Genomic DNA, 22,614 nt, shown 5'->3' with positions numbered 1-22,614 from the left:
CCCCCCCCCCCCGGACCTTGTGTGAAGTCTCTCCTTAAAAGGACTTTCACAGCAGCAACAGAAACCCATACTTTAAATAACATCAATAGGAAGTTATTACGGTTTCTGTCTCCGTGCAGGAGGAACCCCTGAGTGTGTGTGGGTCTTTCTGGGGCGCTGAGGCCTCTGGGCCCTGCCAGGACCCTGACTTTCTCCTTTGGCCCAGGGGCCTCAGTGGAGCTGGCTTTGTCCAAGACAGCCAGAGTGGCAGAGCACACGACACGCCCCTCAAGGTGCGGGGGTCCGGCTTTGCACCTTCTTGCTGTTGCAGCTTCAGCCCTGGGGGGCATCTGGAGTCCCAGGGGCGTTGTGGGTCCCTCCCCTGCTGCCCACAAGGTGGCGGTCTTGGCCTGAGCGCATCAAAGCTGCTCGTTCGTTCCAGCTCGTGGTTTTTATTGTTAAAGGGTCTCGTGGGAAATGTGAAATGTTCTTAGAAGTAGAGGGAGTGGTACGAAGGGCTTCTGAAGGACGAGGACATCATGCATGGGCAGCTTTGGCCCGCGGTGACACTCCAGCCCCACGGTGTTGGCGTGCTGAGAGAGCTTGGTCTGAGAGGGGACAGGCAGGGAGCACACGATGCCTTCAGGCTCTGCCCCAGGAGCTTGGTGACCATGGAGCAGGTGCATGTGTGTGTGTGCACGTGTGTGCGCACACGTGTGAGTGTACCTGTGTGCACATGAGTACATGTGTGCGTGCCTGTATGCATGTGCGCACACGTGAGTACATGCATCTGTGCACAAGCGCCTGTATGCGTACATGTGCTGTGAGCACATGAATGTACGCTCGTACGCATGTGTGTGCACGTGTGTCTGTATCTGTGAGTGTGCACACGTATACCTGCATGTGCATGTGTAAGTGTGCCTGTATGCATGTGTACGCTGTCAGCACGTGTGTATGCCTGTGTGCATGTGTGAGTGTGTGCGTGTGCCTGCGTGCATGTGTGCACATGTGAGTGTACACACGTGTGCGTACATGTGCAGGGGCAGCAAGACTCAGGAGATGGCTCCTGGAGCAGCCCCAGGAAGGGTGTCAGGGCGGGGTGGCGGGAAGGACGCATCGAAACAGGAGAGAGAGGTCCTGGTCGTGCGAGGAGGGGTACGTGTTGGGGGTGGCGGTGGTGCCACCCCCTGGGCCTCGGGGTGGCGGGTTGGAGCAGGTGGAGGGAGGAGCAAGGAGGTCGCATTTAATGCTCGACCTGCACTCAGCAGCACGGCCTCTCCGTGCGTCTGCCAGTGTCTGAGCAGGGCGGGCGGCTGGCAGGAAGGCCACCTAGTGTCCTTGTTCCTGCAGGGTGGGACTGCAGGGGCTCATGCCCTTTCATTGTCCTTTTTCTGATGCTGTGTTACTCTAGTTCGTTAAAAACGTATCCGTGTAAGTGTGAACAATGGGCAATTCGTTTTCTAAAATTAAGGTTGGGGCGTGCTGGAAACAAACCAGCGGGATGTGGCTGGTCTGGTCAGATGACTGTGAGTGACTGTGGCCCTCGTCTTGAAGATTTCAGACACGGCAGTCCTCACGTTTGAAAGGGCCAGCAGCAGCAGAGCTGGTGGCAGAGCTCATGGGCACCATGCCTGCAGGCCCCAGGGCTGCCCGGCGCCACCCAGCCCGGGGGCGGGGCACACCGCTGCCCTGCCCCTGCTCGCCCCCCACGGCCAGCTTCTTGAAGACACAGAGCCTGCAGTGACCTATTGGGGCACCAACACCCAGTGTGACAACAGAGCCGTCACCAGGCACCGCCACCCGTCCCGGGCACTGCGCTGTGCTGGAGAGGGCCGCGGGCTCTGCCAGGCCCCACTGGGGGCATGAGGCTGGCCCTGTGGCTGCTGCCTGCACAGGAGGCAGCAGAGGAGGCTCCAGCTCTGGGCCTCGGCTGCTGCAGTGCAGGGTGCCGGGGCCGCCTGGCAGCTCAGAGTGCTGACCCATCGTGTCCTTGCTCCAGGGCCTGGCAGTGCAGGTGTGCCCTGCTCAGTCTGGGCTGATGGCTCCCATCTGTCTTTCTAGGTGCTGGCAAAACTCCGACCCTGGGCGGCGGCTTCCACGTGAACCTGGGAAAAGAGTCGAGAGCTCAGACCCTGCAGAACGGTATTTCCCACCTTGGTGCTGCCGGGTGGGGCGGGGCGGGGCGGGGCGAGGACAGGGTCCCATCCTCGCAGGCACTTCCGGGTGAATGGACCTGAGTCTCCCCCAGATCTTCAGGACCCCCTGCCGTGGCCTCCTGCCAAGACTGTGCCAGGGCCGCCCCGTGAGGTCGAGCCCTGTTTGTCCCTGCTGTCAGTTCAGACGAGCACAGGAACAGGTTTGCACGCTTTGACAGGACGTGCCATCGTCATTGCATTTGATGGCCCAGTGCAGACATGTGCGTTCCCATCCCGGGACTGTGTTCGATCGCGTTATTTGTCGTCGTCTTATCAAATTGTAGAAGTTCTTTATGTAGTTTAGATACAAGCTTGTATCGTTTACATGGTTTAAGCGGGGGGTCCCCAACCCCCAGGCCACGGAGTGGTATCAGCTCGTGGCCCGTTAGGAACCGGGCCGCACAGCGGGAGGTGAGCGGTGGGTGAGCGAGTGAAGCTTCACCTGTATCTGCAGCCGCTCCCCAGCGCCAGCATCACCGCCTCGGTGCCCCTCAGACAGTCAGGCTTAGACTCATAGAAGCACCGGTCCCTGGGGCCAGAAAGGTCGGGGACCGCTGCCCTGGAGCACGTGCTCGCCCAGTCTGTGGGCACGTTCACTTTCCGGTACCATACTTGGAAGCACAAAGGTCTCTCATTTCAATGGTGTCCAATGTACCCATCTGTCCCTTTGTCACAAAGCCTGTGCTTTTTGGGTCCTAACTAAGAAACGAGGCCCATGCGATCTGAATCACAGATTCGTGCTGTTTTCTTCTGAGCTCTACGGTTTCGGGTCTTCGATTTCGGGGGTGAGCCCCTGCGAGTGCGCTTTGCACGGTGAGCAAGGCCACTGCGCCCTTGCCCGTGGGCGCCAGCACACCTGGCACGTGTGTCACGGCCGTGTTTGCCCAGCTAGTCGGCCACAGCCGCGAGGGTTTATTCGTGGACTGCCAGCTCTGCCCGTGGCTCTGTGTCAGTCCTCGTGCCACTGCCACGGGTCCTGGTCGCGGCCGCTTTGCATTTGAAATCCGGAAGTGCGGGCCTTCCAGCTTGGTGCTCTTCAGCGTGGTTTCCTTGAATGTTTTGAGCCCCTTGAATTTCCACCTGCGTGATAGGATCAGCTCGTCAGTTTCTGCGAAGAGCCGGCTGGGGTTCTGATGGCGCCGCCGAGCCTGGGATGTGGCCACCTTAGCGCGGCCGCGTCTTCTGCCCTGAGCGCGGCGTCTTCCCGTCGAGGCCGGTCGTCTTTCGTTTGATTCAGCAGTTTGGCCGGTTTTCAGGGTACACGTTTTGGATCTCTTCTTGCATTACTTCCGAAATGCTTTATCCTTCTTGAGACCCTCGTCAGTGGAGTCCTCGTTGCCAGTGCGTAGATATATGATAGATGCTTGTGTACGGATTGTGGATCCTGCAACCTTTGCAGAACTCACTCATTACGACAGTTTTCTAGTGGATTCCTGAGGACTTTCCATGTCACATACGACGTCATGACTCCGCCGATGGAGCTTTATTTGCTTCTCTTCCCGAGCTAGCGTGTGTCAGTTCCTTTCCGTGCCTGGCGGCCCTGGCTAGAACCTCTGGCACCCTGGTCAGAAGTGTCTTGTTCCTGACTTCAGGGGAAAGCATCCAGTTTGTCACCTCTGTGTGTGACGTTAGCTGTGGTCAGCTCAGGCAGGGACACTTTCTGCCAGGGCCCCTGGGGACGTGTTCAGGAAAGCCGGCACGTATGAGCACTTCCCTGGCTCTGTGTGTCCCCACTCTCGGTCACCTCTCCTCGACTCTCCAGGACCTGCCTCCCCTCCCCGCTGCGGCTGTGGATGGAGTAGGTGACATCGACGCTGGCCAAACGCCGTGGGGACAGATGCTGGGCCTATGACGACCCCCCGCGTCGGGTGTGGTGTGCTCCCCACCGTGCTTTTTCTCTGGCCCCTGGGTTTACTGGTGTAGTGGTCGCTTGCCTTATTCCCAGTTTGACCATTCTGACGCGAGGTCGTGGTCTGTAGGGCCTCTGTCTTTTGAGACAACCTGACACTTGTCCTGTTTGTCACAGAGGGCACGTCGAAGCCCCCGTGGTGAGGGTGGCATTGTCGTCTGCACCCACAGTTTGGCCGGCTTTCCAGTTGCCGGCTCTGAGGGGAGTCTTTCCTGGCTGGGGGCCCCACCCCACCGCACCCCACACGCCTGCCCTCCAGCCGGTGCTGCTGCGACTCTTCCTCTGTCTCCAGTGACTCTAGGACTTAGTTCCCAGTCGAGGACGTGTGCGTCCCAGACATCTGTGCTGTGCTGTGCATCAGGCCCAGATAAATTGTGACAAGCAGTGTCGTGCACACGCGCTCATGGCACGGAACCTGGAGACCAGCAGCAAAGGGAGCGGAGGGACCCGTCCCAGTAAAAGAGCTAAGGAACCCTTGCTTGGAGTGAGCGATCAAAGCAGGCCCCTTGGGCTGCGCAGAACGGGGCGTGGGGCCCGAGGCCGAGGGCCCGCTCCGCTGTCTGCGGAAGCCGCGCCGGCCAGTCCCCTGCAGCCCTGTCCACACAGGATGCCCGCCGAGTGTCAGAGCCCTGCACCCGCCCCAGGCGCCCTCCCGCCTTCAGTGTCAGCGTCCCGTCTCTGCCCGGGTGCGGGCGGCGGGAGGCCCTGGTCCAGCCCTGGACTGTTGACCGACCGGAGCCGCCCACCCTCCCCGGGGCCGCGCTGTGCCCCGTTGGCCCGCCGTCTGCAGAGTCTTCCTCTCTCCTCCCTGCTCTGTGGGTTTCTGCCAGCTTCACCTGCTCCCTGTCCTCCCCGGAGCCGCGGGGCGGTAGGGGCGGGACCCCACCTCGTCCAGACGCCCCGTGAGAACCGGGTGCTTCCTGCCTCGCGGTCCCTGTTGTGTGTGTGTCTTTCAGTCCCCTTTGCTGCTGCTGCCGCCGCCGATGTAGTCGGGGTTGCTTCTTCCCCACGCGTGTCCATCGCCTGCCCCGGTCCTGGGGGCACAGTGAGCAGTGTGGCAGTCCGTGGCCACCCTCACCTTTTTCTCCCAATGTCTGGAGAGAAAGAGCTGTCGTCCCCCCACCAGCCTGTGGGGTTTGGTCGAAATCCTTGAATTCAGCTTCGGCTGTGACGACTTCTGTTCGGTTGGGTTGCCTTTCCTGGAAGACGAGCAGACGGCTGGCTCACCCGGGCCTCGGTCCCTGCCTGCGTCACGTGCAGCTCGGCCCGGCGCCGCCTCCCCCTTGGCTCCTGTGCTCACACCTGCCTTTTCGTGGAAACGTGCTCGGCCGTGGTTGACGAGCGGGTCCACGGGGGAGAAACTCGGGCGCCTTGCGTGTTGGAGCGTGACTGTCCTCCCTCGGGAGTGCTCGCTGGGGCTTCGAGGCAGGTGTCCCCCAGGGCCCAGCAGCGGAAGTCACGCCCTGTCTGGGTTCTGGTCTCGTTTTCCTTAGCTGGGGCCCTGTGGGTCTCCGTCCTCAGCTGTGAACCGGCATGAGCATTTTCATTTGGCGACGTCTCCCGGGGAAGCTGATTTGGGTCCATCGTCTGCGGCGTGTGCAGCCCAGTGGGCACGGGGTGAACGTCCGTGAGTCGCGGCCCCCGTCACGGCAGAACCTGCTGCCTGTGCCCAGAAGGCTCCCTGCTGGCTGTCTCGTCCCCCGCGTCAGACACACGGAGCGGGTCCCAGGAGGGCCCTTCGCGGTGTGCCGCAGTGTGTGCTGCTGCGTGGCACACAGTGTGAGCACAGCCTTCTGGGTCAGTCCCTGTCCTGCAGGGGGCACGTTCTTGGGGATATGGCGGGAGCGGGGTTCCGGGGCCGCGGGTGCGCTCGCCGTCGGTGGTCACCTGCACCGCTGGGCCGACCTTGGCCGCGCCCTGTGGCCGCGCCGTGTGGCCGCGCGGGCTGCCCGTAGTCGCCTCGCACTGTGCTCTTTGATCGACTCTGCTTTTCTTACCGGTTGCTGGGCGCCTGGCCCGCGTTCTGGGCTCCTGTCCTTTGCTGGATGTTCATAGTTCGAGTCCTTCTCCTGGTCGTCACTTCCTTAATGGCGTCTGTCGATGTCCTAACTCTGGGGAGGGCCCGGTGCGTTGGGTTCGTGTGGTTGTGTTTTCCGCGACCTGTTTGAGGAGGTCCTGTCCGTCCCCCGGTCTGGAGGGCCTCCCGAGCCCCCGTCTGACTCCCGTTGGAAGCTTTACTGCTTCCAGTCGGATTTAGGGTTGCGCTGCACCTCCAGACAGTGTTCTTGCTGGGGCGAGGTAGGGTCAAGGGTGACATTTTTAACCTGGACACCCAGTTCCAACACCAACCTTCTAAGGACTGCTCTTGCCCCAGAGCGTGGCATCGTGTGCTGTCATCAGACCCCGCTGTGAGGACAGGCGCTCTCTCTAAATGCCGTGCGTGCGCCCTGAGGCCGGCGCCTCTTTGTCACGCCCCAGCCCTTGTCGGTGCTGTGGGTCCCCGAGCTCTGTCTTCCTGGCTCCTTTGCTTTTCAAAACAAAGGTCGGATTCAGCTCCCCGGTTTCCCAGACGAGCGGGGACGCCCGAGCCTGCCGGTCAAGTGCGGAGTGCTCGCCGCAGTCTCCAGCCGCTTCCTCCTGGGCCCCTGAGGGCCTCTGCACTGGCCGCCCCGGTTTCCTGGCCTCGACGTGAGCCCGTGTCCCCGTCTCCGGGAGCCGTGAGCATCCCGGCGCAGGCGTCTTTGTGTCTACGGAGAGGATCGTTTCCCTGCAGGTCTCGATCGCACTGACTCGTTCTGCGGAGCGGTCCCACTGGGTCGGGGCGCAGCCTGCCTGGCCTGGCCTGGCCCGAGTTCGAGTCTCTGCCTTTTGTCCATGGCTCCCGGGTCTCAGGGCGCGGCAGTGCTGGCCCCACAAGCTGCGTGCGTGTCTTCTTAGCCGTGTCCCTCCTCCCGGTGGGCCTCGCTGAGCTGCGTCGCTGGTCTGTTTCCCGTCTTATCGGCTCTGCCCCTCGCCGTCTCCGCCCCACGTCCGTTCAGTTCGTTACTCCTGTTCAGCTCCTCAGCGTGTGACATGGGGAAGAGGCACAAGAGCTGCACAGATGGGCCCGCTGCCAGGCCAGGCGCTGCCCCGCCGGCCCCGTGCTGCCCGACGCGGGAACCTGGCTGAGCGCACGGCCCGGCCAGGCCCGGGGCACAGAGGCTGCCGTCGAGACTGCCAAGGGCTGCGTCCCCGCCCCACACCGGGGCTCCGCTCCCGCAGAGGAAGACGGGTCTGAGCGGAACGCCCCGCACGCCCGGGCCGCGCTCTGCCTCTTGGAGGGGGCCGTGCTGCCCGGGCGGGCCGGCCGTCCTCTCTCTCCGCTGCGGCGCGCTCGTCCCGCACTCCTGCGTGGTGTCCAGGGCCCTGGCTGGGCGGGCGGGGCGTTCCGCTTTCTCTTTTTAATTGCGTTTAAAGCTGCGGGTCTCTCTCAGCTTCGGTCTGGCCGTAACCCACAGGTGTCGAGGGAGCTGCCCTCTCTAGGTCTGTGGGGCTGTTAAAGGCTTTGTTGTTTAGCGCTTCGAGACTGGCCTTGGTAGGAGAGGCACTGAGACGTTTGTGGGCAGATGTTTCTCTGCAGCGGGATGTCCCTCCTTTCTCGTTCTGTGTCACCCTGAGGCCCGGGACGTGGAGACTTGGGGTGGTAAGAGAGCTCCCACCTCCTGAGCCAACCAAACTGGACCGGCTCCCTCTGCTCGGAAGGAGCGCAGGGCCGGCCTCTCCGCAGCGGGGCGGGCGCACCCCTGCTCTGGACAGGGCGGGGGGAGGAGCGGCTTCCTCTGGTCCCACGGCCGGGGCCAGACCAGAGCAGTTATGTAGCCAGCTCAGCCCACCCTGGGGACTTCGGCTGTCAAACGGCAGGGCCGTGTGACTGAACTGGAGGCGGCTCCGCCTGCATGTGCGGGGTCCCCGTGAGGGGCTAGCCGTGGACCAGACCACTCGGGCCAGTGACAGGTGGGGTCCCCGAGGGAGTGTGGACAGCATCAGTCGGTCCCAGCCCTGCCACTCAGCCTTCCACTTCTGTGCCCCAAGTCACTAGCGGTTGTTTGCGTTTCAACACAAATGACCCCGACGTCTGCCATCCGCCGTCCGGCTCCTAGGAGGGTAGGGGCAAGCAGGCAGCGGCGGCGCCGAGTGCCACAGTGACAGCGCTCACCGAGGACCTCCGCCGTGCTGGGCGCGCGTCATCCCTCGGGTCCTCACAGCGCCCCGCGTGGCCGCTGCGACTGTGTTTCGGGGCAGAGGGCTGCAGCCCAGACGCAGGCGGCCTTGCGCCCTGCAGCCAGGTGGGCAGCAGCGGGTCTGAATGAAGGCAGCTCAGCTTCTGCGTGAAGGCTCCCTCCGCTTTCCCGAGGCCACGTGCCTGGCTTCCGCGGGCACTCGCTAGCAGTGCTGAGCACGGAGCGAAGCCAAGAGGTTTGCGATATGGAGCAAGTCGCCAAGTTTGGTTGGAACTCAGCTAGCTGTGTCATTTTGTCATTTGCCGGGCTGTGAATCGTCGAGAGCTCTCTACCTGCCAGCAGGATCCTGGTCCTTATAGAATCTGGACGTCCTGGCACAGCGTCCGGCCACCTCCGGCTCCCAGTGGCAGTTCACTCTGTGACCCCACGGTCTCCTCTCCGGGGTGGCGCTGGGACGCAGAGACTTGAGGCAGAAAGCCCACCAACAGTTCTCACTCTGAGCCACAGGGGCGGTGCCCACAGACCCCTCCAGCTCCTTTCGGAGTGTGTGCCAGGGACCGTGACAAGAACGGGCCACGGAGCCTTTGGCTGGGGACGCTTCTGAGTCGTCAGGACACCGGAGCTATTATGAGGTCCCCAGCTTCCAAGGAGGAGGGGTACCCTCTGCTCATCACCTGGACTGCCGTCTGGCACCTGCTGGCCAACGTGGCTGACGACATGCGAATAGTTTCCAGACGTGGCCTTCCCCTGAGGCACCTGATGGAAGGTCGCTCGCCCGGCGTCTTGCAGCGGCTGACGTGCACACGGTTGCTGCCATCTGGACGCGGAGCGGCTATAGCAGGACCGCCCCAAAGCCGAGAGCAGGGACAGCCCAGGAGGCACGTGAGGCCGTGGGTCCTCGCTAAAGTCAGTGGATAGAGCTGGGCCTGGGGGCGGGGGTGCGGAGCGGACAGGTGCCCATCCACACGCGGCCTCCACCTGCACCGGCGAGGACTCCAGCCAGGGCCTCCACTCCCGGAGCCTCAGGTTGCTCCTGTGTGAAGCGGGCGACAGCCTCAAGGGAAGGCCTGGCACACAGCAGGCACTCGGTGAAAACGGTCGTTGCTCTTTCTGAAAATAAAAGACCGTGAGGCGCGTGGAGGCTGCAGAGGCACCGAGCTCGCCTCTCCGTCCCCCGACACGCACGTCTTCCAGGCTTGGCCGGTGACTCGCGGGAGGTCGACGAGGCCAGGACTGCCACGCACAGTGCACACCTGCCCTTGGCCCCGCGCCCCGTGCTCGCTCCAGGCACCCCTGGGCCGCTGCGGCCCGTCCCGCCAGCCTCCGCGAAGCCAACACATCTGAAGAGTCCCGGGCAGGTGTCGGGTTCCAGGTCCCTCGGTCTGAGTTTGCCGTGGATCTGGGGGAGGATCTCCCAAGGTGGGCGCCTTCTCCCCCCACCCCCCCGAGCTCAGGGCTGCCGGAAGTCACGACGCAGCACTGCTGGTGCTGGCCGTGGTCCCTGCGGGTTCCTCCAGGGAGTCACGGCGTCCCTTTGCCACCATCTGTTCCTTAGACGGCAGCCTCAGCCAGCCCCACTCAGACGGGGCAGGGCCAGGGTGGGAGCCTGTGGGCCCGTGCTGGTTCCCGGCCCCTCCCCCTTCTGTGTCCCGGCAGTTTGTGCTTTGAAGTGCATCACCTTGGACGCTCTGCGCGGCCGTCCCCTCTCCCTGTGGCACTGCTTCTCCGCGGAAGTCCGTCGTGATTGCTCGTCCCCTCCTTGCCTAGCGTCTGCACCCGTCCATGCCCGCGGAGGCAGAGGCCGCCCTTCGCCCCCGGCTCCCTCCTCAGCCGCAGCCCGTGTGTGCGTTTGCGCGAGCTGACGCTCCCCTGAGACAGGCTGTAAGGCCTTCGGAGCCTTCCCGCCGCGGGCCGTCTGCCCGTCCACCTGGCGTTCCGTTCTCCCGTTTTCCGCAGAGCTAGGGTCGTTCCGGTGGTTGGTCCAGTTTGGTCCAGTTTACCCCAGCGTGAGCCGCACATCGAGCACTTTGCTTCTGCAGCTTGCGCGGGGGGCACGGGCGGCTCTGGCTGCCCTGGATGCACTCACAGGCGTGGCTCCTGGCGGCAGCCACACGGGGACCCGCGGGTATGCAGCCTGCCCTTGCGCCCTGTGGCGTGGGGCTGCGCTGTGGGTCGGAGGGCCCGCCTTCCACCGGGGGCTGCTGTGCCCACGTCCCGCCATCGCGAGTGGAAGGGGGGGCCTCGTGTTTACAAAGCGTCAGTGTTTCAAGGCGCCTCCTCCCCATTCCTCTCCAGGCGACGGCCCGAGGGAGCTGCTGCACCGAGGCTGGTCCCGCGGCTCCCGCCATCCGCGCCGCATGCGTGTGAGGCCGCATCGGCCATTCGTGCCCCCTGAACATGCACGCACCGAAAGCTTCAGGGCCGGGGCGTGACGCCAGTGGGCGGGTTTCTTCTGGGGAGATGAACTGGCCGGGCGTGGAAGTGGTGGCCCTCCGTGGTGGCCCTCCGCGGTGGCCCGCCGGGCTATGCGCTCAGGGTGCACGACTTGCGCAGTGTGTTCTGTCGCACTGACGGTGTCACAAGCTTCCAAGGGCCCTGTCCTCGAGTGAGTGCCCTCGATGGAGTGCCCCTCTCACTGCCGGGTGTGGGGGTCCCCAGGCACGGTCCCCCCTGCAGCTGGTCTGCTCACCTCCCACCCTCTCCTGCATGGCGCGCCCACAGGAAGTGGCCGTGGGCACCGCCACCCTCTGTCAGTCGGCCAGGGCCTCGCTCTACCTGGACCTCAGCTCCAGAGACAGTGACCACGACCCTGACGCCTTGTCACTCCCCCTGGCTGGAGGTCTTGCAGCTGCACGGGCTCTGGGCAGCCTCGCTGGGTGCTCGATGGAGCAGGGCTGCACGGAGGTGGGGGTGGTTGGGGGTGTCGCGTGGGGTGCCAATTGCCAGGTCCCTCAGGCAGAGTCAGGCACATGCCCCAGCTGCCAGGCCGCACACTGGCTGCTCCCTGGGTGCCCGCCTTTGGCCAGCGGTCAGTGTCGGGTCATCGTCAGCCATGTGCAGGGTGGGTGGGCCTGGCCATGAACCAGGCAAGACCACGGACACGCGTAGCCCTCGCAGCCGCAGCCCGGTGGAGGAGAGAGGTCTGGGTGTGGAGGTCGTGGGCGGCGCTGGGGTCTGTGACGGGGTCTGCCCGCCCCGTGTGCCGACGGCAGGTGTGTGGGCACGAGCGGGCCGTGGCGGTCGCCCGGCAGCTCCCCGCAGTGTTCCTGGCCAGGCCCGTGGGCTTCCGTCCTGCTCCGAGTGCCCGGGGCCCGCAGGTCCCGCCGGGTGTGTGGCAGCGCTCTGCTGCTCTCCTGCCGCTGTCTTCATAGGGCAGGTCAGCTCGGGGACAGGCACGTGTGCAGATCGCACCTCCCCGAACCCCGGGAGCTGTGCGTGCCCTGGCCACACGGCGCAGGAGGCTGGCGCTCCCTCTCCTCGTGGCGCCTGGCGGGCCAGCGGGCACAGCCCTGCCCTGCTGCTGGAGGAGGAGGCAGAGCCTGGGGCACTCAGCCTTGCTGGGGGGCGGTACCCCAGGCCAGCAGCCCAAATAGCCCTTCCAGACACCTGAGCACCGCACCGCCCCCACCCGCCCAGGCCCAGGCCTACTGCCACGTCAACGTGGGGCGGAGAGTTGGTGGCGGTGGGGATCACGGGGAGTTTGCATCCTGTGTTCTTGGACCACTCACAAAAAGTGAGCTGAGAGAAACAGGGCGTAGAGCCGTGCCCTGCCTGTTGGGGTGCGGGGTGGCCGTGCGGGGGGCAGTGGGGGCCGTGGTGACCTTTGGCGTTGTGTCCTAGGGCGGCGGCAGATCCACCACCTGGGGAGCCAGCTGCAGCTGAACCAGCACTGCCTGGACACGGCCTTCAACTTCTTCAAGATGGCTGTGAGCAAGCGCCTGACCCGCGGCCGGAAGATGGCCCACGTGGTCGCCGCCTGCCTCTACCTCGTGTGCCGCACGGAGGGCACTCCGCGTATCCTTTGGGGGCTCTCGGCGCCCTGGCGTGGCCTCGTACCCGCCGTCGGGCACGGTGGGCACGGCGTCGGGGTGGCCACCCGTCTGGACGGGTGTCGGGATCCTGGGCGCCCGGCCCCCGGCCCTCAGGGAGGATGGAGAGGTCCTCCACGCCATGCTTCCATGCCTTCCCTTGCCGGCCCGGGGGTACTAGGCCTGCGTCCCAAGGTGCAGGGCAGTGGCCACACCAGGCCTGCTGATCCCGTCCCCTCCCCACAGCTCCGCTCCCTCCAGGTGGGACGTGGTGCCCTCTCTCTGCCTGAAAGCTGAGCGACTTCTGCCCTCGGGGACTTCCCGATGCCCTTCCTCCCACTCTGGGGCTCCCCCCACCTAGTCCTGGGTGGGACCCTTCTCTGACCGCAAGCTGAGACCAGCACCTGTGCGCGCTGACAAGAGTCTTCTGCCCGAGCTCTTGGGGGCGCTGTGGAGGACGTCCAGGCAGCGATGGGCCTCCCTAGAGTTTGCACGGCGGTGCCACGGTCTCCCTGCCCCTCACCCCGCCGAGCAGCCTGACACCCCGGGCGTGTGGCATCTGACCACCCGGAGCGCCCCTTGTCCTCGGCTTGGGGTGCGTGGCACGTGGGCGCAGCGGCCCTGTCACCCGGCACTCCTGTCACGGCTGAGTGGTTGGCTTCTCCCCCTGCGTCACCCCGTGTCCTGTCTCTTCCTCTTACTGACTTTTGGTCCTCGGAGACTCGCTCGCCCAGCAGAAAGCTCGGGAGGAAGCCGGGCATAGAGGCCATGTGTCGGCGATGCCCGTGTATGACACGTTGGGCACAAGAGAATCCGCAGACAGCACAGACCCAGGGGAGGGCACGGGGCGATCGCCGAGGCCAGTGCTCGCGGTGTGCCCGAGTTAGGCCACGGCGTTGGCTGCCCAGCTCTGCACGTAGTCTCAGAGCCCCGGGCTGTGCAGCTTGAGCGGCTGAACCAGCGCCTGTAACGTTGACCTTGTAAAGCCGTTAAAGACAGAATAGCAGGGTCTGGGGAGGCCTGCTGTCCGGCCTCAGGATGGCTGTTTTGGGGAGGTGAGTGGGGTCCAGGTGGAGCGCGGTTCCCTCTGTCCTGTCCTGGGCACCGGCACCACCACCTCAATGCCCCAGGCAGGGTCCCCAGACATGCCCTGGATGCCCCTCATCCCCACCCCTTTCTTGGGCCGCTCTGCGCCTGGCTGGGCTCCGCGCGCCCTGTTCTGGTGCCTGAGTTGCAGAGCCCTGGAGCGCACACGGGGGCCCCTAGGGTAGCCGGCCATGTGTAGCACCTCCCCTCCCTGGCACACAGGGTCTAGGGGGGCCGCGTGGGGCTGCCGGGAGAGGGCTGCTCTCCAGACTTCGGTCCCTGGGCCAGGGTGGGCACGATGGGCAGAACCTTTGGAGCCGTGACTGGACAGCGCCCACAGCCTCTTGCCAGTCACGCCAGGCAGGTGAGCGGCCAGAGTGTGTACAGCTGGGCACCGCTGCTCTGTGAAATGCCCATCAGCTGGGCTTAAGTCTCACGTTGGGTTTTGGCCGAGCTGCCGGCAGGCCTGCGTGTGCGGCCTGTGGGCCTGCATTAAGCCAGGAAGCCGGGTATGGAGGCTTTTGTCACCTGTGACCTGTCACCCCCGGGCATGAGGGACAGGTCTGCACAGAGGCTCCTGCGGCCCACTGGCTGCGCCCAGGCCGCTGCCGCCTTCAGACCCTCCGTCCCCCAGGCTGCAGCGCTCACATGGGGGGCTTGCCGATAGCGGTTCTGGTCCCCGTCATGGTGGCCTTCCAGAGTCTGAGCGTCTGTCTCTCCAGTCACCACGTGCCCCTGCCCTCAGATTCAGCCGAGGACCTCGTGCTAGCGTGCTGGCTGTGGCGGGCAGGGCCACTCCTCCTCCACGTGCTCGGGTGGCTCACGGGGAGCCCCCGGGCCGTCTGCTTTCCTCGTGGAAAGGCCTTGGGCAGGATGTGGGTTTGCAGCGGACGCGGAACGATCAGACTCTGCGTCTCGTCGCAGTTTCGGTGAGCTGTGCTTGCAGAGCACGCGTCCATGTCACTTTCGACAGTGGAGACAGCGGGCACTCTCGGTATTCCCTGCGGTCCTTTTACTGTCTGGGACAGTCGTGCTGGCGTCCCCTCCCCTGTGTCCAAGTCGGTGATCACACCTGTTTTCCGTTGACCCATCCTGCCATGGGGACAGCACCTCCCTCAGTCTGTCCCACTGAGCTGGCATTCGCACATGTCCAGCTCGCTGGACGAAGTGTGCCGCCCTCACCAGTCCCCGTGAGAACATTCTCAACCCCCGGGAGCCCCGCCCCGCAGGCCCCCAGCCCTAAGGCCCCAGCCCCAGTTCCCCAGCAGTCCACTCTCTGTCGGTCTCTGTCTGCCTCTTGGGGACACTTCGTGTAGAAGGGCCTCTGGCAACTTACGTGCTGTGGCTGCGCGGGCCACTTGGCCGCTTCCCGGCCGGCACTCGTTGGTCTCCTTAGGGAGGTGAACTTTTGCTTTGTTGTTTATCTGAAGTGTACACTTTTTATATTGCATTGATTTCTTTGCATTCTTCTGTTTTTTTGGGTTTAATTCGCTATTTTCCAGCTTCTTGAGACACACGTGTAAGTTATTCTAGTCCATCTGTTTCCTGACACACACGTTTGGGACTCAATTTCTCTCTGAGTTTTAGTGACATCACAGTTTTGATGTCACTCAGTTCACCGTATTTCCTAATTTCCATCGTGTTTTCTTCATAGACCCAGAGTCATGAAGTGTGTCAACTTATTTTGGAAACAGTTTCCTCGTATGACACCTTCGGCGTAACTCCATGAGGTCAAGGGACACATGGAGTGACCTCATTTCCCAGTGTCGTGACTGTGCCGTGTGTGCCTCAGGAGTGCACCCCTGCAGCCGTGGGCTGGGGTGCTCGGTCAACGCCCCTGGCTCAAGGTGGCTAAGACCATCCTTCGCGGTTTTCTGTCACGGGGCCTGAAAAGAGGCGCCGACCCACTGCCCACGGGCTCGTGGGCGGCGGCCGCTCCCCTGTGCCTCCTCGGCCCTGCAGCCCGTTCTGCAGCTGTGCCGCCGGGACGCGGGTTCTGGCCTGCGTCTCATCCTGGTGCAGTGACGCCTCGGTCACCGTGAAACGCCCCTCGTCCCGAACGCCCCCCCTCGTCCCGCCGCGTCTGGTGCCGCTGGCGCTGTGCCGCTTTCTTCTGCTCCGTGCGGGCGCGCTGTGCCTCCTCCGGCTTTCCAAGCCGGGTCCTTGGCGTAATGACGGTGTCCTTGCAAGCAGGATGTAATCGTGTCTTTTCTTCTCACTTTTAAGTCCAGTCTGAAAGTGTTCTTGCTGGAGAAGTCCATGCACGGAGGTTCACCGCGCTGCTGACTCGTTTGAGTTCCTCCTGGCGCCTCACGTCGGGCTCGTCCCATCTGCTCTCTGTTCTCTCTCCCATCAGCTCCCAGAGGAATCGAGTGCTGTGGCATCTCCTGTCCTCCGAGCAGCTCGCTGTTCTGCTCGTGCGCTCTCGCTGCGGAGCCCGCCCCACAGGCTCTGCGGCTCTCTTCTGTTTTACTCCTGCCTTGTTCAGTCTCCGTTCGCGTGCGTCTGAGCTTAGATCGGGTCCCATCTGTGATTGTCTCCCAGGAGCAGGACGGTGTAGGTGGCCTCTGTCCTGGGTGCCAGGGACCGTGCTGGCAGGGCACGGGCGCCAGAACCGTCTGCACACGTTCTGGAAACGCTCTGTGGTGCACAGGGACGCTCAGGAGGGTCCAGGACCTGGAGGGGTTTTGCTGGCCGTCATTATTTGTGTCTGTGTGTCTCCCCTAGGAGGGCACTCTTAGTGGCAGGGACCGGGCTGCGGGAACAGACGTGCTCGCACCTGAGTGCTTGGGTCCCCGCCGATATGTACATGTCCCACCGAGTTTGTTGGTCTGGTGTCTCCAAGCCCAGAAGGTCAGGACAGTCTGCTGGGAAGGACGGAGCTCGGCAGACAGGCTGACACGTGAAGCCGCCGGAAGAGCCCAGGCGTCATTGGTTGGGGACCATGTGGGTCAGGCCCCAGGGGCGTTCACAGCCGGCTGGGCACACAGGGAGGCGCGTGGCTTAGATTGTCCTGTTCAGAGGAGGGCCTTGGGCCGTCTGGACCCTCCAGCCGGTGCCCGCCACCGTCATCGCAAGGACTTAGTCCTCTTAACTTGGCGCAGTTGAATCCTAACCTTTAAAACGTGCACGCTTTCCCCCTATCGGCCTGCCACGAAGAGTCTCAGAGCCCTGGCTCAGGAGGAAGCCCCGCACCACGGACAGCCCCCAGTCTGCCGGCGGCACCCCGGGTCCTCGTCGCGCCCCGTCTCTGTCCCGCTGCCCACCCCTCAGCCAGGCTCGGTTCGTACATTTCGAAGTCAGCCGCGGGCACCGGCGCACCCCCAGTGGGCCTGCAGTGGGCAGACCCTCACGTGACCCGACTCGGGTGCTCGGGTCCTCTGTGGGGAAGCATAGAGGGCGCGGTTGTGCCACTGGGTGAGTTCTGATGCGTGTGCATCTGTGCGGCCAGGTCACCTCAGGGCCCAGGGCAGCACCGGCACCGCAGCCAGCTCCCGGTGCCTCTTGCAGCCTGGCCGCCCCACTGAGTTCGGGCTCTGCTCGTTCTGGAGGGCCCTAACGGAGCCTGTGGGACTTGTGCCCGTCTGTCCTCAGGGGCGCCCGGCAGGCGCTGGGTGATGCTCCTGGGGTGGAGCAGGCATTGTCGCATACTGGGCTGCGCCGGCGCCAGGACACCTGGCAGGGCAGGCTCATGCGGGGCGGGCGGCTGAGGGCCACCGTGAAGCGCCCCCCACCGGCTGGGGGCAGCGTCTGGAAAGCCCTGGCCAGCCCTGCTGCTGCCTCACCCCTGCTCCCTCAGCGGCCATGGCGGGGTCTCCACGGGCCTGTGGCCTGGGCGGCGTGCTCCTTGACCATCCTGCAGACATGCTCCTGGACCTCAGCGACCTGCTCCAGGTAGACCGTTCCCTCCCCGCGGGCATCCGAGCTGTCTGGTCGGGAGGGTTCGAAGGCAGAGGGCGGGAGGGCGTGCTCTTCGCTGGGAGGCAGTGGACGCGGGCCACGGTGGTGTCCTCGCCGGCGGCCCGGTCTCAGCACCCGTGGAAAGGCCCAGGGCACTCTGTCCCGGGCTTGGGAGATTCTCAGTGGATTCGCGTGCATACCTTTTATAGAGTATCAAAACCCGTATTTACTATTTAGAAGAATTTGCTTTTTAGGCCCCGGGAATGCGTTTTTCTGTAGAATCTTTCATTTCCAAAGGACTGAACGTGATGGAAAGACCCAGTAAGAGGGACCTCTGTGGACGGGACACTCGGGGGCCGGGGCATTGCCAGGCGGGACCGTCGAGGTCCTGCTGTGTCCCTGGTGGTGGCGCTGGGGCAGGCTTGGCCCTGCGCCCTGGGGCCGGGCCCTCGGTGACCGCCGCACTGAGGACTTGGAAAGAGAAACGGTGTCGTTGGAACCAGGCATGAGGACAGTGTGAGACTTTGAGCAGGGAGCAGGGTCACCCCAGATGGGCATGGGCCTCGCTCCGGGCTGTGGTGCCCCCAGGACGGCCCAGCAGGTGGACTTGGACCTCAACCAGAAGCCCCCTGTGCTCTGTCCTCCCAGCTGTCTTCATAAATAGCATCTCTCAGAAGTCCCGCTGGAATACTCCGGGGTCGAGCTAAAAATAGCCCACCGGAATTGGGAGAGGCCAGCGTGCCATGTGCCGTGCTGGTTCCTGGCAAGGCCACACGGGCCAGCTTCCATCCGGTGACTCCTGGGAGTGACAGGAGTAGGGCCAGGCGGGATGCCTGCTGGGAGGAGGGGCTTCTAGTAGTTTTTCACATGACGTGATTGGAGATGGGAGACCAGTCAGGTGTCCAGGTGGACGACGGAGATGGCGGGAGTGTTCCTGCTCACCTGGCCAGAGCAGGGAGCCTGCGAGCTCAGGCTGGACATGCTCTCGGGCCAGGTGTGGGCACCCGGTGGGCTGAGGCCTCCCCCGGGGGCTCACATGCCAGGGGCTGACCATCTAGACCAGAGGTTCCCGGTACCGGTCCACGTCCTGTTAGGAACCAGGCTGCACAGCAGGTGAGCGGTGGGCGAGCGAGCGAAGCTTCATCTGTGTCTGCAGCCGCTCCCCAGCGCCGGCATCACCGCCTCAGCTCCGCCTCGGATCATCAGGCATTAGATTCTCAGAGGAGCACCGGTCCCTGGGGCCACAAAGGTTGGGGACCGCTGCCCTAGGGAAAATGAGCAAAAGACTAAAAGTTCCGCTTCACTCACCCAGCCAAGGGTCGGCACTCCTGAGCTCGCGGTGAACGTGCCCCCGCAGGGCCACCCAGAGCGCGCTACAACCCAGGGGTGCTGGCCGGAAGCCCGTGTCCTCGTGGCGAGGCTGCCGTTGGGAGAGGAGTGGGGGGGCGGGCGCTGCCGGCCACATCCGGGCATGGCCAGCCGTGGTCAGGAGATGACAGCTACAGACACTAGCACCTAGACGGGTGTCAGTGTCATTTCTGATGAGCAGGGACGCTGGCGGCCCCTCTGGCGACAGCCGCCTGCGCATTATGTGCCTCCCTCCTTGGTTGGGCTTTCTACTGGAAAGGCCACTGTAGCATCGAGGTCGTCTGCTGGGGGGCTGCGACCTGGGCACACTGCAGGACAGGCGACAGCGTGTCCGGCTAGGGCAGCTGCACTGTGGTCTGAGAAGTGTGAAGTCGGGGGGCTCCAGGGCCTGGTGCGAAGCCAGCACAGGGCTGGGGCGCACACACGTGCCTCTCATCTCAGGCACATGCATGCTCAGGCAGTCGTGCACACACAGGCACACGTGCACACTCACGTGCACACAGGTGGGCAGGTCGCAAGCTCCGTGAGCCGGCACCCCTCATGACGGGGCTTCTGGAGCCTTGTCAGGTATCTCAGAGGAGGAGGTGTGACTACACCCAGCAGGGGTGGTGCCCCTCCCCGCCACGGCTGCCCCTCGAGGAACCTCCATCTCCTCTCCTTCTTCAGCACCCCAGGATGGACGCGGCACACACCGAGGCCTTGACTTTTCCTAGGTGTCTTTTCGGGTGGCTTCTTGGGCCCTGGCTCACAGACCCACAGGCCAGGCTGGCTGAGGCGAGGGAGCCCCCTGGGAGGCAGGGGTCCCAGGGCAGGGCCTGGTGAGGACAGGACTGCCAGTCCTGCACGGTGTCCAGGCCGCTCTACAGCCAGGAGCGGGAAGAGCTCGCCACGGCGTGAGCCGCGGGCCTGGGGGGCCGGCGGGGTCTTACGCAGGGCCGTGCAGAGCGACACCAACGGTGCCCGCGTGTGCTTCCTCCGGCAGGTGAACGTGTACGTGCTGGGGAAGACGTTCCTCCTCCTGGCGAGGGAGCTGTGCATCAATGCGCCGGCGATAGGTACGGCGGGGCAGCGGGCGCGCCAGCTGGGGAAGGGGAAGGGGGCGGCGGGCACACATGTGGGCATGTGGCGGGGAGGGGACGTGTCCCGCGAAGCTGCCAGGAGCCCAGTGACAGCTCCTTCTGGTCTACAACCAGAACGTGGAGGTCGGTCCCAGGCAGGTGTGGACGAGGGTGTAGACAGAGGGCACCAGCAGTTGTGTGTGGTGACCCGCGTGTCCACCTCTCGTGGACTACACCTGGCAGCCAGGACCTTGGTGGACGGATGGCCTGGCCTGTACTGGAGCTTCGCCAGGAGGATGGCTCTTAGCCTGCAGGGCCACTCCTTCCTGTGTCCATCAGCATCCGGACAGGCATGTCCTCAGACTCGGGGCAGTGGCTGGGGAGTGGGTCCTGGGTCACCCACAGGATGGCTCCCCGGGTTTGGGAAGGCAGGGTCGGGCAGGTGGGCCAGGAGGCTGCAGCCATGCTACCGGCCCAGCCTTTTCTCTCAAGAGGCCACATCCCCGCACTGAGTGACGGGTTCTTCCCCCGGGAGGTCAAGCCGAGCTCTCCCAGAAGCAAAGGGAGTGTGAGCGGCGGGAGGACGGAGCTGGCTTGGTCCCACAGTGCACCTCCCCCTCCCGGCCCCACCCCCCGCAGCCTGAATCCCAGGCTTACGGCAGGGCTTCGTCCAAGCAGCGGGCACGCTTTACCACGAGCAAGACCCCCGATCTTTTCCCGAGCATTCTAGCTGCAGCCCCTGGAAGCCAGCCTCCCCCCCACCCCAGATGGTGGAGGCCTGGCCTGCTGGCATGGGGCACAGTCCCCTGGGCCCGCCGCAGCTTCTGGCCAGTAAGTGCCATTCAGGCCACAGGTTCCCTTATCCCCTTGGCAGCTGCGGACCCTCCCACAGTCACGTGTTTACGTGTGGTTCTCACTGTTATAACTTTATTGTGGAAATCCACTTAAAGGGATGAACGATTCTAAATTACTTTTCCTCGCTTTCGGATTTGAAGGAAAAATGTGAAGTTAAGCTTAAAACCACTTAGAATAGGATCCAAGGTAAGAGGGACAGAAAAGCCCAGAAAGCACGAGGTGCGGGTGCCCGTGGCGGGGCCCGGGCCCGCTCCACGCCCCCAGCGCTGCCCTCTGCCCAACGTGAGCGCCTTCTGAGGCCCAGCCGCCAGCATCCAGAAACCGAGGCTCTGTCTGTGTAGAAAACGTCTATTTCACAGCTTGGCTGTGTACAAAAGAGATACAAAGTTCACGAGGCCCCGAAGCCGCCACAGTGTGCGGCCCCCCCGGGTCCCCCCCCCAGTGCCTCAGGCGTAGAAGATGAGCTCGGGGATCTGCCCGCCCTGGACCCCGGTCCCGTTGGTGCTGTCCGAGGAGCACTGGAACTGGAAGGTCACCTTGCCACACTGCACTTCCGTCATGCCCTCCTGCCCGAAGTAGCTGAGCTCGCTGCCGTCCAGGACGGCGCTGGCCGTGTAGAAGGTGTCCTGCTCCACCTGCACGGGCTGCTCGAACCAGACGGAGAAGGTGCTGCTGGAGCCGTCCGAGACGAACCTGGTCAGGTTCTGGGCCAGCACCACCCCCAGCCGCTTGAGCTCGATCTTCACGCTGTACTCGGCCTTCCCCGAGCTGGACCCGTACAGGCCCAGCCCCGCGACGAACACCCTGCGGTCCACGGCAAACTGGATGCTGTCGCAGCGGCCGCGGTAGCGCCACTGGTTGCTGCGGTGGGCGGAGGACTGGAAGCGGCGGCACCTCTGCGGCGCCAGGCCCCGCCTCCTGGTGAGCGGGAAGTCGAGCAGCGGCTTGTTGGCGGCCGTGTACCACAGGAAGATGCTGCGCGTCTCCTCCAGCGTCAGCACGTCCGACTGCGCGGCGCCGTTGGCGAACTCCTCCAGCGTCATGGTGGGGATGCGCACCAGGTAGAGGGCGGGCCCCAGCACGTGCCGCTTGTTGCGCGGCGTGACCGGCAGGCCCTGCCTCTTGCACTCGGCCTCCGCCCAGCTCAGCACGGCCTCGAAGACCACGGCCTCCTTGGTGTTGAGGGCCTCCCGAGTGACGATGATCTCCAGCGTCTGCCAGTCAATCTCACAGAAGCCCTCGGACCTCAGGGCCGCCTCGGCCTGTGCGTCGATGACCTCCCAGCAGCGCTGGGTCAGCTCCGGCTCCTCGAACAGCCGGCTCTGGGACAGCAGGACGCAGGCATTTTTGGCTTCCAGACTCGTCTCCAGGAAGGTGACGCAGGCTTTTGCCAACGCGGGGACAATGTACTTCTTGGCGGCATAGAGAGTGGCCAGCACCGTGTCAGCTTCCAGATCGATCTCATCGCTGTACATATACCTAGGAGCAGGGACCACGTCACAGGCCGCGTGGGGCACGCGGGGCACCCAGGGCCTGAGAGATGAGCCCGTCTGTCCTTGTGGACTCCCCGCTCGTTTGCTGGCTGGGGGAACTGGCAGCGAGGGACCACCCCGTCCCTGCAGCTGCTGGGGCTGACTTACTTTAACAGGATCAGGAACGCTGCGGGCTCCACGTCGGGGATGTGGATCTCAGACTTGACTTCCGCCAGGTCTCCGTAAAACATGGCATAGAAGACTGAGCTACCGACAGCTAGGACGTACTGTGGAGAGAGCAAGGAGCCCTGAGCCCTGGGCCCTCCCTACCTCCGGCGGCTGCCGCACCTGGGGTAGAGGACAGTCCACACTCCGGAGGGCCTGTCGCCTTTAGGAGCTCAAAGGGCCAAGCCTCTACCAACCTTGTGGGCAGGTACTCTCCGGGCCCCGCCCGGGGGCCCCACAATGAAGTGGACGTCGGCCATGAGCTCGTTGTTGAACATCAGCGCGTTCCTGGGGAGGAGAAAGGCACACAGCTGGGGCT

The 22,614-nt window shown here is 64.2% G+C and overlaps 2 protein-coding genes across 6 annotated transcripts in view; one reads left to right on the top strand and one right to left on the bottom strand.

The window, feature by feature from the left end:
* BRF1 (BRF1, RNA polymerase III transcription initiation factor subunit) overlaps positions 1–22,614 on the top strand; it is a 62,280-nt gene that overhangs the window by 22,167 nt on the left and 17,499 nt on the right. For 2 of the 5 annotated variants that reach the window (XR_003044113.1, XM_006925613.3), the window contains exons 2-5: positions 2,041–2,121; positions 12,144–12,317; positions 17,280–17,311; positions 19,668–19,740. Coding sequence is in view for 1 of the 5 variants with exons in the window: in XM_006925613.3 (XP_006925675.1) it covers positions 12,224–12,317; positions 17,280–17,311; positions 19,668–19,740 (199 nt within the window). In the remaining 4 variants the exon portion in view is untranslated. Of the gene's footprint in view, positions 1–2,040; positions 2,122–12,143; positions 12,318–17,279; positions 17,312–18,572; positions 19,399–19,667; positions 19,741–22,614 lie in introns of those variants that run through there. The other 3 variants (XR_003044114.1, XR_003044115.1, XR_003044116.1) reach the window with 3 other exon arrangements.
* Positions 20,651–22,608, bottom strand: BTBD6 (BTB domain containing 6). Its single transcript, XM_006925612.3, has 3 exons — positions 22,493–22,608; positions 22,239–22,357; positions 20,651–22,077 (listed from the first exon to the last, which is right to left on the bottom strand). The coding sequence occupies exons 1-3, from the start codon at positions 22,571–22,573 to the stop codon at positions 21,045–21,047; spliced, it is 1,233 nt and encodes a 410-aa protein (XP_006925674.1). The 5' UTR covers positions 22,574–22,608; the 3' UTR covers positions 20,651–21,044.

This window comes from Pteropus alecto, unplaced genomic scaffold (assembly GCF_000325575.1).
Source record: "Pteropus alecto unplaced genomic scaffold, ASM32557v1 scaffold8, whole genome shotgun sequence".
NCBI lineage: Eukaryota > Metazoa > Chordata > Mammalia > Chiroptera > Pteropodidae > Pteropus > Pteropus alecto.
Note: the sequence above shows the minus strand (reverse complement) of the source record. Positions and strands in the feature narration are given on the sequence as shown.